Source organism: Pecten maximus, chromosome 8 (assembly GCF_902652985.1).
Source record: "Pecten maximus chromosome 8, xPecMax1.1, whole genome shotgun sequence".
NCBI classification, from domain to species: domain Eukaryota; kingdom Metazoa; phylum Mollusca; class Bivalvia; order Pectinida; family Pectinidae; genus Pecten; species Pecten maximus.
In genome coordinates, this window is record NC_047022.1 from 31537410 (window position 1) to 31556393 (window position 18984).

General features: G+C 38.4%; 1 protein-coding gene across 3 annotated transcripts in view; it reads right to left on the bottom strand.

Annotated features, from left to right (window-relative positions):
* The window catches only part of LOC117333194, a 51280-nt gene that overhangs the window by 15822 nt on the left and 16474 nt on the right, over positions 1 to 18984 (bottom strand). Inside the window, exons 13-23 of one of the 3 annotated variants that reach the window (XM_033892365.1) lie at positions 18095 to 18190; positions 17003 to 17131; positions 16502 to 16648; positions 16024 to 16108; positions 14786 to 14886; positions 14123 to 14279; positions 13811 to 13951; positions 13447 to 13632; positions 13001 to 13216; positions 12043 to 12165; positions 9265 to 9501 (exon numbers count right to left, since the gene is read on the bottom strand). In XM_033892365.1, coding sequence (XP_033748256.1) covers positions 9380 to 9501; positions 12043 to 12165; positions 13001 to 13216; positions 13447 to 13632; positions 13811 to 13951; positions 14123 to 14279; positions 14786 to 14886; positions 16024 to 16108; positions 16502 to 16648; positions 17003 to 17131; positions 18095 to 18190 — 1503 coding nt within the window. In that variant the 3' untranslated portion in view covers positions 9265 to 9379. Of the gene's footprint in view, positions 1 to 9264; positions 9502 to 12042; positions 12166 to 13000; positions 13217 to 13446; positions 13633 to 13783; positions 13952 to 14122; positions 14280 to 14785; positions 14887 to 16023; positions 16109 to 16501; positions 16649 to 17002; positions 17132 to 18094; positions 18191 to 18984 lie in introns of those variants that run through there. The other 2 variants (XM_033892364.1, XM_033892366.1) reach the window with 2 other exon arrangements.

Consider the following 18984-nt stretch of genomic DNA (forward strand, 5'->3'; position numbering starts at 1 on the left):
TAATGTAAATAAAACTAATTTGGATTGGAAGTAAAAGATATAGTCAAGATACTTACTTACCAAACTTAGATCTAAAGTGGGACTCAACACAATTAACACTCCTTAAATAGAATTTGATGTGGATCTACATAAAATTACTAAACTTAATTATGACAAGAGATTAGTAAAGCTCTAGATCTGTATGACACGGTATATGCATTTTTTCTGTGTTCTATTTAGTAGGTTCATCGATCAGAAAATTAGAAGAATTAAATAGAACCGATAATAAAATTACCTCTCACTACAGGAAGAGGAAAGCAATGAGGTAAGGTGAGGCAACCTTGCCAGCAGAAACATTGTCTGGAATCTATACTGTAGTTTGAATGAACTGTTTGTTTGTTTGTTGTTTTAAAGGTTCAAATAATTTTATTGCTCAATAAAAAAAGAGAAGAAAACATAATGAGTTGGCCTCACGCAGGAGGGGATCCATTCGACAAACCGAGTACTCATATCCTGGAGATTAGGATGTATAAACTAGTCTATATATATAAATGTATCGTTTAGAAAGGACATACAGTTTAACTCTCAACTACAGTATGTGTAATAATGTACTATACATAATGCTAGTTCATTATTACACAGGTAGCGTTTTTTCTATAAGTTTCGTAAATTTTATTATATGCATTTATTGCAGATCTCATATTTTAGAAATATTTGTTTTAACCAAATTGCTCAATTTCAGAAATGCACATGTCAGCATTTTCATATCTTCGCTAGCCAAGGCCTCTGGTTATGCTTCACTCCACAAACGTTTTCGGTATTCCCGCGTGATTTTAAACTTGACTAGATTTAGCATCGATATTTCATTGCACTATTTAACTGTTAACTACTGATGATTCACATAAATTTCGCAAAAATGAAAAAAAAAAGTTACATTTAGAATTTGTAGAATAATATGGAACGAAATCAAGCCATCCAATCGGTTCATTTGATACTGATCATTTCTTATTGGACAAAGGCAATTATCAATATCAATTAAATATGAAATGATATACTTAATGCCAATAATTCCCGGACTAAAGAAAAGTAGTTATTTTTATATTAAAGAGTGCAACACGTCCGGGAGCAACGACAGTGGTCGAATAGGATTCATTAAGATACATTCCCCTTTCATTTTCCAGAGCACTTTGCATGAGAATAATTCATTGGTAATGATTATTTTGCTATAAACAATCGTAGACGGACTTGACACTTGTAATTTTATTTCAGGTTGTTCACTCATTAATGAGCTGTGCCATTTTTTACTCGAGATTCATAACGACAGTGTGATATTTCGTGTATTGCACGACCCCTTTTTGTTTTAGGATGGTAACCAGATATTGTTTTAAGTTGGAATCAAAAGATAGCAGGTCTAGACTCTTCAGAGATAGCGATATTTGTTAACTGACAAATGGAAGAAGACCAAATCTAACTCTCACACAACTTTACTGTTTTACTTAGAGTCAATGTTTGTTCTGTTACTTCCATTGTGTTTTTATATCTATGTGGACGGTTTTCTGATGTACTGACACGGTCTTTGTTTTCTATTTTCTATAACTAATAAGAAGAAATTTGTAATGCTTTTTAGCACGAATGTTAATAAATTAATAGTATGTACATGTTATATTGTTAATAAATAAAGAAAGAAATCAAAGGGCCAAAGGCCCCGAGAAACGCCAGGGTCTGAGTTAATAAATAAGAAATTCAAAATTGGATTTTATAGTCAGGCAGCTCTATTTGTATCAAATGAAATGTCTTCATCTGGTTATTCCTATTCTATATATATTCAGGAAAACATGTATAACATTTATCTGCTGACAACTTTTCCAATAGCTGAGTATACATGTAGTTCTTTCCCCGACCTATTTCTTTAATGTTTGTGGAAGATCATTGATATTGTAACAAATTAATTATTTTACGGTCACATGTATATCTTTAAGTGCAATTAGTCACATGTGTTAACTAATGAGTTAATTTATGTTGGTTTATATGTGATATAATCTGTCGTCTGCTACAGCACTGCATTGTCACTCTGGTGACTGGTTCATCTGTGTCATGCTTGACTGCCTAACCGGGGTCAAGCATGTGCATCAGGGGTCAGGCACCCAGTGTGGACAGGCAGAGCGATAGCAGACCTCTGTTAGTGACATTAAGTTTCTGGGCATAATTCTGACGACTCCCTACAGTCTCAGAACTGGTATCGATGGCAAGAAATGCATCTACACCAAGTCTAGGGTGCCAACGAAACATTAGGTAATGAGGAGAACACCCCGTGGTCCGTGGTCGACATCAAATGGCGGTTACGTGAAACACAACCAGAGAACATCACGCAGGCAGACACTCTGGCAGTAAGGTTATAGACTCACTAGATGGCGGACGAGTTTATGAATAGGCCTGCGAGATATGTCCAGGGTAAAGATGATGAATCTGAAGTTACCCAGTCAGACACACCTCAAGACCAGGTGCAATCTCTGAAAAAGCACATAGATTGTCTCAGGAGATTGTTTGAGAAGAACTTGTCTCAGTTGAACAGTTATACAAATCCTGGAGAAAAAGAGAGTAAAAGTAATGTTGGGAAAAAGCGTGATCAAACAAACAGTCAGCAGAGTGATAAGTCATGTCCACCAAGAAAGTCACAATCCCAACAACGAAACTAGATAAGACCGAGCTGGCGGACCACAGGTCGGTCATGAGTAGCATGAGAAGGTCCAAAGACATAATGGTTTGTAATTCATCGCCCTTCGATGAAGGCGAATCTGTAAGAGCTAAAATAGAAGGCCTTCTCATTACTATGCTAGTTGATACCGGGGCAACAAAGACAGGAAAGTGTCTTTAGACGCTTACCCAAAGCTCTACAGGCAAAACTGGGACATGATAAAAAGGTTATGTTAACCGCAACCGGTGAATCTACCCCGGTGCTAGGCTTCCTTCGAGTCAAGATTGAAATGAACGGCTTTGTGGTTAAACGTAAAGTTTGGTTTGCCGACATTAAAAATGAAGGCATCCTAGGGAAAGATTTTTTTGCGGGGAGAAGGCTATAATATCATGTTAAGGGATGATGTTCTTGATATCAGTGGTGCTAGGGTACCATTACTACCAGTTTCACAGGAATTGGAGGAGATACGTTGTAGGGTGGTTTTTAAAGAAACGTTGACTATCCCCCCAAAAGGTGAAATGCTTGTAACTTGGGCAATTGTAGCCTCATTGAAAGTAGATGCAGATTATCTGGTGGAACCTTCCCTGTGGTTTCAGCAGAGGCAGAGAAGGTGATTGAGAACATGTTGGCTAATGACGTCATTGAGCCTGCAAGTAGACCTTTTGCTTCACCAATAGTTATAGATTATCGGGAACTTAACAGTATAACTGTTAAGAATAGCCATCCAATTCCAAGAATAGATGACACATTTTATACTCTCGCTGGATCTTCCTGGTACTCCACTTTAGGCTATTGGCAGGTCGATGTCGCAGAACAGGATAGACAGAAAACAGCTTTTGTCACAGGCAATGGAGGCTTATAGCAATTCAAAGCAATTCCATTTGGCCTTTGTAATGCCCCTGCCACATTTGTCCATTTAATGAATAAAGTCCTTTTTGATCTACACTGGAAGCTATGCTTGGTGTATTTGGATGATATCCTGGTGTTCGCCCAAACATTTGAACAGGAGTAAAGAAATCTTAAGACTGTTTTTGACAGAATCAGGTCTGCTAACCTCAAGCTGAATCCCAAGAACTTAAACATCAGCTCACCTCTGCCCCGATTTTGAGTTATCCTCAGCAGAATGGCCTCTTTATACTTGACACGGATGCAGCTACTACAGCAAATCATTCAGTAAACCAGAAAGGTCATACTGCGTCACGTGACGTGAGCTGCTGGCTGTAGTTGTTGCTGTGAAGCAATTCCACTTTCTGCTCTGTACTGACCATGGATCCCTTAAATAGCTCCAAAACTTTCGGAATCCAGAGGGTCAGTTAGCCAGGTGGCTTGAAAGATTGTCAGAGTATGATTTCCAGATTAAACATAGAGCGGGAAAGCTTCATTCCAATGCAGATGGTCTATCAAGGCGGCCCTGTTTGGACACTCCTTGTTCACACTGCGACACAGCAGAAAGTAAAGATCCAGATCATCCGGAAAAGAGTGAATTCTATATAAACACAATCACTGATCCTGACGAAGACATGACTTCAGTTCCACAGGTTGACCAGCTTTCTGATCAAGGAACTATTACACTTGAAAGACTGAAGAACCTCCAGTTAGAGGATAATGTGATAAAGATAATCTATCGTTGGATAGAAAACAAAGCAAAACCTCCGTGGGCAGAGATTAGTCATCTGTCACCAGTAATAAAACACTACTGGGCTAGGTTTGAGTCCCTTGTCATAAAATCTGGTGTCCTTTGTCGGACAGACGGACGGAAAAAAGAGTGGCAAATTATACTCCCAGAGGAGCTGCGGTCATGGGACATGGGAGAATTGCACAGTAGTAGGACAGCAGGGCACCTGGGGATGGCGAAAACACTTGCTCGTTTACGGCTACGGTTCTACTGGCAAGGAGTGCGTAGGGACTTTTGTCGAGTGTGTGATGACTGTGCGTCCCGTAAGAGACCAACACCAGAACCGCGATTGTCATTGTAGACTATTTCACAAAGTGGAGTGAGGCATATCCACTACCGGACATGGAAGCACCTACTGTGGCCAATGTCCTTGTAGAAAGTTTTGTCTCCCAGTTTTGAGTTCCAAAACAGCTCCATTCCGACCAAGGTCGGAACTTTGAGAGTCGTGTTTTTGCTGAAATGTGTCAGGTCTTAGGTACAGAAAAAACCAGGACGACTCCATTGCATCCACAATCAAGCGGGATAGTGGAGCGTTGTAACCAAACTCTGGAAAACATGCTTGCTCTGTTTGTAAGTGAGAATCAGAGGAATTGGGATCAACTCCTTCCAGTTTTGATGATGGCATATAGGTCCTCGGTTCACGCGTCGTCAGGGTACTCGCCAGCTCAAATGATGTTTGGACGAGATATTTCTCTTCCAATCGACCTTATGTACTGTCATCCAGATCAGGAGACATCTGAGAATCGAACAGATTATGCACATTCCCTGTCACAGAAGATCGAGCGGGTTCATGAGTTTGCAAGTTTTCAAGTGCTTCTATGAAAAAGAGTTATGATGCAGGCGAACATTTAAAGCCGTATCAGGAGGGAGACAGTGTGTGGTTGCATAGCTATGTCAGGAAAGTGGGAGTGTGCCCTAAGCTCCAAAAACCATGGAAAGGACCATTTTTAGTCACCAAAAAGCTCAGTGATGTTACAAATAAAATCCAAGAAACATTAACGTCAAGAGCAAAGGTTGTCCACTACAATCGATTGAAACCTTATCTTGGCGACAATCCTCCCTCTTGGTTTAGTGCACCCTCCAGAATACATGATAGGCATGAGGTATCTATGGATCCAAATACAGAGATACATCTTATTGACAATACCATAGACAATCTGGCGATAGACGATGGTTTGGGTAACATTCCGTCTTCTCCGGACACCAGTAACCACGTGCCGGTTTTGTCCAACGGTGATACAGAGGATCTGGCATCAGCATTGGATTTACCGCATGACGATTGTCAGGGAGACCAGGATACTACTGGGGGCGAGGTTACATCTACTCCTACTATTTATAACCGTCGGGGATCGACGCATACGTCCAGCAAAACGCTATGCTGATATGTAGAATTGTTCTATATCACAATTTGTTCTTAGACCAGGTTAAGTTTTGTTATTTCAGGATGTTCGGGATGTTCTTGCTTGACCGGGGTGGCAGTGTAAGATATGGACCGAGAAGAAAGAGTTTGGGACCATGTTCGCTGCAGAGCGTCACGTAATGGAGCAACATACCTCTTTTGGGTGGAAGTGTACCTACTGTGGATACTTATGTTCAAGAGCAGATGCACAAGAGGTGACCAGCCTGTTACAACAGGTTGGATGGCTGTGAAGGGGATAAGGCTTTGCGAGAATACGAACGTTTTCGCAAGCAGGAAGCCTGGTCACATCTAACACGTCTGTCAGGACAGTCGTTAAATTTTAAATCAATGAAAGGATAGTCAAAGGAACGTAGAGGCTCGTCTGCGGTAAGAGGGTCGGTGTCAAGGTCCAGAACCAGGAACAAGGGAGTGGATAAGGGCCCATGTCCATCTCCTAAAAAGTCAACCTCAAGGGTAACTGAGAAGGAAGCTCGGTTGGAATCGAGGTCGAGGTCGCGGTCACGGTCAAAATCAAGGTCAATATCTAGATCTCCTATTCTCTCTCGGATTAAGGAAACATCCAGAGCACCTGCATCACACGATGGCATATCATGCCAGTCTACCTATGGTCCTTTGTCCCTACCTAAAGAACCTGTGGTGGAGGGTTTTCTGAAAAAGGGAATGAAGCAGCGGATTGCCACTCCTGACGGCCATCGGAAGAGAGCCATAATTGATCGCTTCCGCACAATTGAGAAGTCCGTTATTACTCTTGATGTGGGAGGGAAAGTGTTCCGAATATCCCTCCCAAGCCTCCAGGCTGCTCCGGAGAGTGTGTTTGCCCTCATGACAGACGACAGACTTGGATATATGGGCGAGAAACAGTTTTTCATCTACAGAGACCCAACCCTTTTTGATTTTATTCTAAATTACCTGAGGAACAGATGTACAACGGATTCGGAAACCTTGCCACGTGAGAGGAGTGTTATCAAAAAGATTATCCAGGAAGCCAGAGAGTACAACTCGTTGGGGTTCGAGAAAATTCTGGAATCACACCTTGAAAAAGTGACATTTTCCTGATGTCAAAGGAAAACAACAACTGTGGGAACAATTTGTGCGGTGATCGGATTCGCGGGGGAAATGTGAACAATTCGGACTAAATTAGTACTCTTTTGTGCTGAACTTTGATTCGCAAACATGATATATGTGAACAATAATCAGAGAAACAGTTTTGCTAATATTTCATTGGAGTGTTACATGTAATTCAACAATTAGTTGATGTTTTATTTTGTTGATAGTACAGAATGTTTCTATTTACTACTGTTTTTCAGTTCTCAGAGCCAGTAAACAAATAACTGGTTAACTTAATCATTTTTGTCATCATCGTTCAGTTTTTTTTCCATTTAATTCATTAGGAGAACAATAAACAGTGATAATTATATTTGTCAGGAATTGATTAATAAGACAGAGGTTAATTAATTGCTAATTTGTGTAACTGATAGCCTAACATAACCTTATAGATTCTTACATTTCAATTACACAAAAATTTAAACAAGACGAAAATTAACGTCTGTCCTCGCCCGGTGCGCTGCCTGAACTGATCATACAGCACGTGCACCCGACTATACTCGGGTACACGTACTTGATTGCACACTGCCACCTAGCGGACTACCCACGGGAGAAAGTAATTTCACACTAATTCATTTCATTCAAACGTGTGAAACATTATTTCTTTTGCGTAATCTTTCAATGTTCGTTATATTTTTGTACAGAATTTGTTATAAATGCCATGCTCTTTTGTTTCATAAACAAATAATTTAGATTTCAACTTGTTAAATTGAATGTAGCTCTAGGTAAATTCACTATGTAGGACTCTATCTGTTAATACATGTAGAACATTTGCATTCCTACTGTTGCTTTAATGGCATTGTAAATACTTGGACTAATCAAAGTTATAGACATGAGATACTTACAATCCATCCCATCTGAGACAAATGCCTAATCTTAGAGGGGGGTAATGTAACAAATTAATTATTTTACGGCATCGTGTATATCTTTAAGTGCAATTAGTCACCTGTGTAAATTAATGATTTAATTTATGTTGGTTTATATGTGATATAATCTGTCGTCTGCTACAGCACTGCATTGTTACTCTGGTGACTGGTTCACCTGTGTCATGCTTGACTGCCTAACCGGGGTCAAGCATGTGGGTCAGGCACCCAGTGTGGACAGGCAGAGCAATAGCAGACCTCAGTTAGTGACACTACAGCGAGTGGAGCAGACAACATGTCGCAGGCTCATTTAGGGGTGAGTTTACCAACAGTCTAGGGATGAAGTCCACCCCAGAACTTGGTAACTTCTACCCAGGGTGAGAATCCCAGGGTGAGAGTGTGGTAGAATCTGCGGTTGACTTCACCGACACAACTATTATTGTACCTATAAGCAATGTGTAAGAATAAACCTTGTATTATTCTGTACCTCTGTGTTGTGTGGTGTTTTCTGAAGGGCCCACCGAGGTTGAAAAGTCATCACAATATACTTCTGAATCAGTAAAGCTGCATGTAAACTTTTCCACAACAAAAATCAACTGAGGGACAAATCGGTCTATTAACAGTTACATGTACAAGCAGATGTACACAGCATAAGTTTTTGCTACTCCTATGACATAAGAGGCCGCTGGTCGACTCTTTTTTTTATCGGATATGATTTTGCCGACTGCTGTCAAAAGTATCTCGCCGTGTAAAACCTCTAACATTGTTGGAGTAAAGTTTTTTCTATTTATATTATGTTAATTAGGTCTAGCAAACATATGATTTATGACCCCTAGTAACATCTCGAAAATGCAAATATTTTACCTCCGATAGAAAACTGTGGTCGTGCTTTCGGTCACGCTGTCCGACGAAACATATATACATGTATAGGCCTACAGTTTTGACAAACAATGAGCCAGTACATCAGTCACGGATCATAATCGTTAGATTCTTTTCAACTAAACAAATGATAATCTTATTTAATAAAATCCTCATGAAAAACGGCAATGTAGTTTGATACAACTTGCCTTCAATTTCTGTTGATATTTCTTGCGTATTTTAGCGAGATACAAATACAAAAAATGTAAATATGAAACTGCGAACGGCCGCTGGTTTCGTTACATTAGACATAACCGCCATTTTGGCCGATTGGTGATGGTCATGTGACAGCTATAGTTATCCCATGGAATGTTTGACTGCGAAGCTATTTATAGAATTGTAAACATTTGACTACGTAAACACGGTTGGTTTTAGGCTTAAATGAAATGTTCCCGCATATGGACTCAGGGTGAACATACGAGTCTAAGACATGTGGATAGTTTATCTGGGGACGCATGTAGATTGAGACAGAACTACGTAATCCTACACCAACAAAATTGCATATATTGCAGGACTATAACGGCAGGTGCCAAATGCATTCTGACGTTAAAAACACGGTAGTACTTTTTTCTGATTTGTCCTACTTCATTCCAATACATTACAAACACAGTTTATTTGTAAATTATTAGAATAATATGTTTATTGACCGACATATTTAAAACGTAATTACAATAACACATTTCGATGTCTTGTTGAAATACTAATAGAAGCTTTGCAGGATAACCTCAGGGAACTGTCCTTGACATTGCATCCGGGCGATAGAACGCTGTCACGGGCGAGTCTGCATGTCTTCCGCATCGTAACCAGAAATCGTCGGCTCGTTGTAAACAAGCTATCAAGTCTTGGTCTGATAGATACATAAAACATGTGAAGTGTTGGGTTAAAAACCAAACCAGGCAAAAGATAGGAAAGCGTTATCTTCAGACAATTTTGACGGTGAGGGAAAAGAAGTTTATTTATGGTCGTGTTCGAATTTCTTGCAAAGTGGAAAAATGACGCAAATTACGGTTATTAGCCTCTTATTAATAATTGCTCTGCGTGCAGTTATTTGACCACAGGTAAACACGAATTGAATTACACACACATATATATAACACCAGTACCATACGTATGTCTTATACCACTAGTACCACAAAGTCACTACAAAAGTACAGCACCGTAGCGTCATCAGGTACATTGCCAACAAATTCGTCAACACGACTGTGTTATTTGTTTTATTTATTCTTTTTTGATATTTCAATGTTATACAGAAATATAGAGATCGTGTATATCTGGGACGTACATACAGAGATTTGAAACTGTCTGTTATTAACGACATGGCGAGATAACATCGAGTGAACAACTTTTCTCCAAAAATTCTCGTCCAATCGTTTCAATTTTTGAATAAGTAAAAAGCTGAATAATTTCCGCATGTCATGATTAAGTTTATGTAGCAAATGATTTTGAGCAAATTGATCAAATTTTGCATCAATTATCGCTGATTTTACGTAATGGCCACTAAGTGTTCGTAGTAAATAACAAATATTATCAAAATATACTACCTTATTGTGAATCATTTTTTAACCAAAAATACTCGTCCAGTCAAGTCCCTGTTTGTATGTAGGTTACGTTTGATGTGAGCGATGGTGTGGATAGGAACGTTAACACTGTTTGTATGTAGGTTACGTTTGATGTGAGCGATGGTGTGGATAGGAACGTTAACACTGTTTGTATGTAGGTTACGTTTGATGTGAGCGATGGTGTGGATATGAACGTTAACACTGTTTGTATGTAGGTTACGTTTGATGTGAGCGATGGTGTGGATAGGAACGTTAACACTGTTTGTATGTAGGTTACGTTTGAATGTGAGCGATGGTGTGGATAGGAACGTTAACACTGTTTGTATGTAGGTTACGTTTGATGTGAGCGATGGTGTGGATAGGAACGTTAACACTGTTTGTATGTAGGTTACGTTTGATGTGAGCGATGGTGTGGATAGGAACGTTAACACTGTTTGTATGTAGGTTACGTTTGATGTGAGCGATGGTGTGGATAGTAACGTTAACACTGTTTGTATGTAGGTTACGTTTGATGTGAGCGATGGTGTGGATAGGAACGTTAACACTGTTTGTATGTAGGTTACGTTTGATGTGAGCGATGGTGTGGATAGGAACGTTAACACTGTTTGTATGTAGGTTACGTTTGATGTGAGCGATGGTGTGGATAGGAACGTTAACACTGTTTGTATGTAGGTTACGTTTGATGTGAGCGATGGTGTGGATAGGAACGTTAACACTGTTTGTATGTAGGCTACGTTTGATGTGAGCGATGGTGTGGATAGTAACGTTAACACTGTTTGTATGTAGGTTACGTTTGATGTGAGCGATGGTGTGGATAGTAACGTTAACACTGTTTGTATGTAGGTTACGTTTGATGTGAGCGATGGTGTGGATAGGAACGTTAACACTGTTTGTATGTAGGTTACGTTTGATGTGAGCGATGGTGTGGATAGGAACGTTAACACTGTTTGTATGTAGGTTACGTTTGATGTGAGCGATGGTGTGGATAGGAACGTTAACACTGTTTGTATGTAGGTTACGTTTGATGTGAGCGATGGTGTGGATAGGAACGTTAACACTGTTTGTATGTAGGTTACGTTTGATGTGAGCGATGGTGTGGATAGGAACGTTAACACTGTTTGTATGTAGGTTACGTTTGATGTGAGCGATGGTGTGGATAGGAACGTTAACACTGTTTGTATGTAGGTTACGTTTGATGTGAGCGATGGTGTGGATAGTAACGTTAACACTGTTTGTATGTAGGTTACGTTTGATGTGAGCGATGGTGTGGATAGGAACGTTAACACTGTTTGTATGTAGGTTACGTTTGATGTGAGCGATGGTGTGGATAGGAACGTTAACACTGTTTGTATGTAGGTTACGTTTGATGTGAGCGATGGTGTGGATAGGAACGTTAACACTGTTTGTATGTAGGTTACGTTTGATGTGAGCACATTGTGTGGATAGTAACGTTAACACTGTTTGTATGTAGGTTACGTTTGATGTGAGCGATGGTGTGGATAGTAACGTTAACACTGTTTGTATGTAGGTTACGTTTGATGTGAGCGATGGTGTGGATAGGAACGTTAACACTGTTTGTATGTAGGTTACGTTTGATGTGAGCGATGGTGTGGGTAGGAACGTTAACACTGTTTGTATGTAGGTTACGTTTGATGTGAGCGATGGTGTGGATAGGAACGTTAACACTGTTTGTATGTAGGTTACGTTTGATGTGAGCACATGGTGTGGATAGGAACGTTAACACTGTTTGTATGTAGGTTACGTTTGATGTGAGCGATGGTGTGGGTAGGAACGTTAACACTGTTTGGTAATGATAATAATACCGTTACCTGATCCCACGTTGGACGCTCCCCATGCGTCATAGAATAAATCACGTGGTATGTTAACTGTTGGGTCACCGGGACATTTTGTGACATAAATCCAACATCCGCCCGCCGCAGTTACTCGCTTTCCTTCAAAGCAGTAAAATACAGTTACTATCACAATACATATATGCTTTAGCATATTTATTAAATGGAATTAATTGGTTACAATATCTTCCAGCCAACAACCTATTGGCATAGCAGTATCCCGCAGTTGATATAATTATTTTGTATTCATACGTGGCTGATAATATTGAAGAGCTTATCTGTACTGGAAAGAAGGCCTTGCAAATATGTGTTGTATTTAAATAAATGAATGAATGAATGAATGAATGAATGAATAGAATGAATGAATGAATGAATAAACATTGATCCTATTGATTGAACATACCCTTAAGAACTTTAGATCAAGAACACTATACATGTACATTCTTAAGCTGGTTTCATCGATCTGTAGCTACAACATCACCGAGACCGGATGTAAGGTTCTAGACTGTAAAATATGTCTGATGACTTCTATTTCTGTTATTTTTCCATTTCTAGATAGTAGCATCACCTAACCTAATTTCCTAACGTGTGGTTGTCTATGTATATCGTAATAGCCCCGTACCCCCCCCCCCCCCCCCCCCCCCCTTAAAAAGTCTGAAAAATGTGTGCTGTAAACACGTAGACTATGATAAATTATCAGGTCCATTTGCTCGTTGTGGCTGGCGTTACCCTGCCAACACGCTGATTCCTAGTTTGAGGATATGAAAGATGTTGTGAAGCAGAATCCACATAGTCTAACTATCATAATGCATTTTCCTCTTTGTATATACGTTTTGATTTGTTGCCCCCTTTTGTCGATTTTGAATTAGAATAACGACAATTTTTACATGTCGTTACTCATATAACTCTGACGAGTTATATAAACATTCTCTCTTACCTGTAGGAAGATAAATACTAGTGAGGGGATATGTAGAATCGGATCCGCAATACCTCCACTCCGCGACAGCACGTGATAAACAAGCTTTCTCGTCATGGCCAGCGTTCTGATGCTGTTCCGCCCACGTGTCTCGTATAAATCCCACGTGATAAGTATTGTGTTTTGGGCAGCCATACTGAGCGAAGTAGCAGCCAAACCCTCCTAACGTCATGGCACCTTGGGAATGGGACAAAAAACAGTACAGAAACCTTCACGTGCGAGCGATGATTGATTTAGACATACATGTATATATATAATGTATATATATTATCCTACTGTAAAATGTTAGAGGTACTATATGTTTGACCCTCCAAAATATAAAACGAGATGTGATATCCTGTTGGCTTATGAAAGTTGCATTTCGTCTCTCTTAATGAGCCAATGTATTTGGAATATATGTTATTAACCCGTAGGACCGTAGATGACGGAGAACTTTGATTGGCTGCCACAATAGGTCACCAGGTATGGCACACGGTCCAAACACGCCGTCTCATTACGTCCCGTGTTGAGGTGTTTCTCGCCGTCCACGTCACGCTGAAGACCCGATGTGAAGCCAGGATGGTTCGGACAGGTTTCAGCACTAAACCAACAACCTACAAGTATGAGCTTGATTAACAAAGAATTTGAAAAAGTGCCTTTTTATATGTTATTCATTTTTCATGAACGCACCTGAATTTCTCGCTAAAAGATTTTTTTAAGATAAACACATATATTATTGATTTTGACGTAATTGATGTTTTTTACAGCATGGATAAAAGTCAGTCCTCTTGCCTTCGTTTGGCGTGTGCTTGATGGTATTTGCGTGCGACCCGTCCGGCAGGTATGACGTCACCGGTGTGAGTGCTGATGGTGCGTGTGTAGTACAGGGAGTAGGGGCATCCCGATTTTCAGTGCTGACGTCACGTTTCGAACCTACAATTGTTACTGATTCAATGAAACTACATTCACATATTTAATGGTATAACGTTATATATTACACATATAATAGTTTAACAAATTAAGTTTGCTTAATACACACACTCCTTTCCCCGTGTTTTCACAAAATCAATGTACACTCTACCATATGTAATTAAACAAACATACCATGTCCTTTGTATACTGGACCGACTGCACCTCTCGGGCCGACCTGATATTGACGAACAGGGTCTGGAAAGTGGACCAAGTTTGTAAAGGTCGAAAGTGAACAGCGGGGCCGGAAGTCGGCTGATGACGGATCATTAAAATCAGCTGGACCCAGAGCCTGTTAAAAGTTTTAAATGCAATCAAATATTAAGGAGAGAGCCAACTTCGAGAGTATAATTTTTTTTTTTAAATCACCAAAATTATGAGAATGATTATCATGACAAGATACATCATCAGTATACTTTATCATGACCTTTTCGAGCATTTAACAAAACACAGCAGGGTATTTTAAACAATTGTTCGAATGACAGTAATCTCGTTTGTCTTGGTAAAGTTTCCCTAAATCTTTCCTTCAATAAGATGCTATGTATAATATAAAAGTTTATTGTACCTGTTTTACAATCTACACTCCATTAATATTAAAGCTGACGATACTACAATGTAAGTGTTCTTTGTGTGTATTATGGTGAGGTTTCATAACGTAAAAAGCTGTCAGATACGTAAGTACTATTTTTTTTTTTACGAAACAACATATTCTCTGTTTTATTTACATTTCCAGCTGTTATGAGCTATTGTCTTACTTTACAACTGATATTCCATGGTAACACAGAAATGACAAAGTACCTGATGGTTCATTGAGATATTAAACCAGTGTTGGTGTTCGATTGGACCCACAAAGTCCGGGGCAGCAGTATTGTAGAAAATGTTTGCCGATATTTCATTTCCTGAATCAGTAGAATACATTGTAATATCAAACGTGTAAGTAAAACTGAAATTGAACTAATAATTATCACATAACATTGTTTCTGTAATGTCTCTGTATGTGTCCTAATATATCTGTGCCATTGTCTTAATGTCTCTGTATTGATATTGTCTTAATGTCCCTGTATCAATATTGTCTTAATGTCCCTGTATTAATATTGTCTTAATGTCCCTGTATTAATATTGTCTTAATGTCCCTGTATTATTGTCTTAATGTCCCTGTATTAATACTGTCTTAATGTCCCTGTATTAATATTGTCTTAATGTCCCTGTATCAATATTGCCTTAATGTCCCTGTATTATTGTCTTAATGTCCCTGTATTAATATTGTCTTAATGTCCCTGTATTATTGTCTTAATGTCCCTGTATTAATATTGTCTTAATGTCCCTGTATTAATATTGTCTTAATGTCCCTGTATTAATATTGTCTTAATGTCCCTGTATCAATATTGCCTTAATGTCCCTGTATTATTGCCTTAATGTCCCTGTATTATTGTCTTAATGTCCCTTTATTAACATTGTCTTAATGTCCCTGTATCAATATTGCCTTAATGTCCCTGTATTATTGTCTTAATGTCCCTTTATTAACATTGTCTTAATGTCCCTGTATCAATATTGCCTTAATGTCCCTGTATTATTGTCTTAATGTCCCTGTATTAATATTGTCTTAATGTCCCTGTATTATTGTCTTAATGTCCCTGTATTAATATTGTCTTAATGTCCCTGTATTAATATTGTCTTAATGTCCCTGTATTATTGTCTTAATGTCCCTGTATTAATATTGTCTTAATGTCCCTGTATTATTGTCTTACTGTCTCTGTATTAGTGACTTAATGTCCCTGTGTAAGTGTCCTAATCTCTCTGTATAAATGTCTTAATGTGATATTTTTCTTTGAGACACACAAAAAAAAGCAGTCATGCAGAAATCCAGTAATTCGATTGTCCTTTATCAAAATGTATGTAGTGTAATGTTATAATACGTTATTTTGATATAAATAATCAACACATTGGCAGTTTGTGACGTATACACGCGCATTTACCGTAGCTTTATTATAGCATCAACCAAACACAACTAAAAGAACACTTTTGTTTATACATACCACGTGGTTCGTCAGGCGCGTTTGAATCTATAACGGCTAGCTTTGGATAACGTTGGGCCCAAAGGGCACTTGTGTATGGCACAGCCTTGTAATAAAAAACATTTGTATAAACAAATTACATGCGAAAACATAATTCTAACTAAAAAATAAAGAAAGAAAACAACCTATGAAGAAAAGAAATATTTATACAGGCTATTTTGGAAGGTTCAAGGAAATGGAGGTCAGAAGTTCCGTGAGGGTTCGCCTCTTCTGACAAACATTGATGTATTTATTGGTATATCATCATATGACTGGGAAGAAAGGCAATCAATTTTGGTTGTTTGACCATCAAGATATCCAACTAATTATAGAGTGATGACACACACTGGTGAAATCTTTGTATTACACCTGGTGTCCATTCCCAAAAAGAAGAATTAAATTAAATCCAAAACAGCAATTGAAAAAAAGACAAATCTCTGGATTAATCGTTCGTACTTACGTGAAGGTTTTTCTGTAACGTTTGTTCATTACTGCTATGCGGGACTCCTCTGGAATCTACCTGCATTGATGACTTGACTGCCTCGTAAAACACATTGTTATGTATGATGTTGTCACGACCACCCCCTATATTGACGTGAACATCATTCTGCAGACAAAAGAAAAAACGTCATTTACACAAAAAACAGTTCAACATTAAGAATTTTTCTAAAACATTATGATAGTTTGTTTAATTGGTAATTTCTGTGGAAAATTTTGTTTCGCTTAACACGATCATAAAAAAAATCGCTAAATTTAATACACAAGAATTTTTTTTTCCATCACATTTTCAATTTTGTATCGAATGCCGATTGGTTGATATGTTTTCCCATTTAACATCGAATTGCACTCTGTGACAGTGATTAAATATCCTATTGTATTCTCGTGTGAGTGTTCTGGAACGTGACAGGGGAATGACACATTACTATCTCGACCCAAACACAGCCGAGTTCTAACTACTTACATTATAGAAGACGTTACTGTGAATATCGACACTGGAATACTGATCGTCCAACATCACCCCCCGGACGTCGGCCCCGGGGTACAGGCGGAGGACGTGGTGTACAATGTTGAATCGAACGACACACCCCCTCTGTACAAATAACACATACAAGGATGATAACAATGCATTATCATTAACTTACAATGTCATGTAATCACGACATCGTATATATATTACATGTATATATATATATATATACAGGGTCTAGTCACGACTGCCATCACATCGAATCAACCCGCGATGTTATTTTGTTAAACCTTTAAGTTATATTATTTATTTATTTATTTATTCATTCATTTACTTTTAGCATCTGTACACCACCTAAGATGTTTCCTAATTAATCATAATAGGCCCTCGGCGAATTAAGTATTGGCCGAGGGGGGTCGTTTTTACAACATTACGATATTTTTTGTTATTTAAATACCTACTATATTTGTGTAACTGTTCCATGTTCTATGTTTATATGTGACCGTATGTAATTTACCTGTGTCTTGATTAAGGGGCAGATTGCCTCGACAATTCGACAATTTACTTGTCTGTACTGTCGTTATTACTACTTGATACAACTCGCGATGTTATTTTGAATAAGGAATAAGTAATCAACTTCACGGAGGTCATTAAATAAAAGATAACATAGATAATTTGGTTTTGCATTTGTGACATTGTTATATACCAGTGTTTAAAGGTAGAACATATTTACAAGTGTTAAGGAGGGCTATATGATTTATGTTGGATTGTTAATTTCCTGGAACTGTGAACTGTTGGATTTATAAACATTCTTAATTCTGGATTAACGATAGGAAAGAATTACCCAAGGACATCTGTTATAAGTAATTAACAGAGCTGATTTGATACACCACTTCCATTTTAATTGTCTGTAACTTATTTAGGTTTGTATATATCATGAAATTGTGTTTTGAACTTAGCTGCTGAGTTTCATCTTTCTGTTATTTCCCCGTAACAACATGTATATGTTATTATTGGTGTCTGTACCATCAATATATTACAATGTATACCATTGAGCTCTATAACAGTCGGTTAGTAGCTACTTACTCCTGTCCAGTCACGTCCGGTGTGGAGGGCTCCACAGTCGCTAGAGTTCTGACAGAGATGATGAACATGGTTATACTCCATCACGTGATCATTTCCCTGGATAAATAAAAAAAAATGTAATTTTCTTACAAAATTAGATAACCTACTCAATGCACAGCTGATATGATGTAAACCGATTCATAGATCATGCCGGTAAGCGATTCCAAAATAACATAATTACATGTAAAATGTTTTAATATCGTGATGAAATGGTCCTTCCGCAATATGGTAGATGCTGGATTAATAAGAAATATTACATGTTAAACTTTTAAAATGCATTTCTTTCGATGATATTAAGAAATCTAATGACTGAGCAAATAATCTGATATCAGTAATGAAAATACAATATAGAACGTCACGTGTTACTTGGGTGAGAAAATGCATAACTTGAAATAAACACGTCAATCTGGGTGTAATCAGTCCATTCATCTTTCTAATTAACACACTGTTCCAGTCGTTCGGTTTCTATGGACACATGTGAACACCTCTCATATCAGTGCTTTCTGGCTGTGCAAAGTATCAGAAAAATGTACCCAAAACTATGTTAGATTTGATGTGGTATAAAATAGTGTTATTGCACTCTCCTACATGTATATAAATTTGGTGTCAGATCGTTTAGAGGAGTTCTCTGCATACTGTCTCCATCTTATCAATCTGTTCCAGCGTCCCTACATCTACTGTTCCATTCATTAATGTACGTCATGTTGTAAAATGGTTGGTGAACCACACACCACACACCCACACACCACACACCCTAGCACACATGTAGGACATTCTAGGGTGTGTACACTCACTTCATTTGCAGATACTATATGTACATTTCATATAAACATAACTATTGACTATGTTGT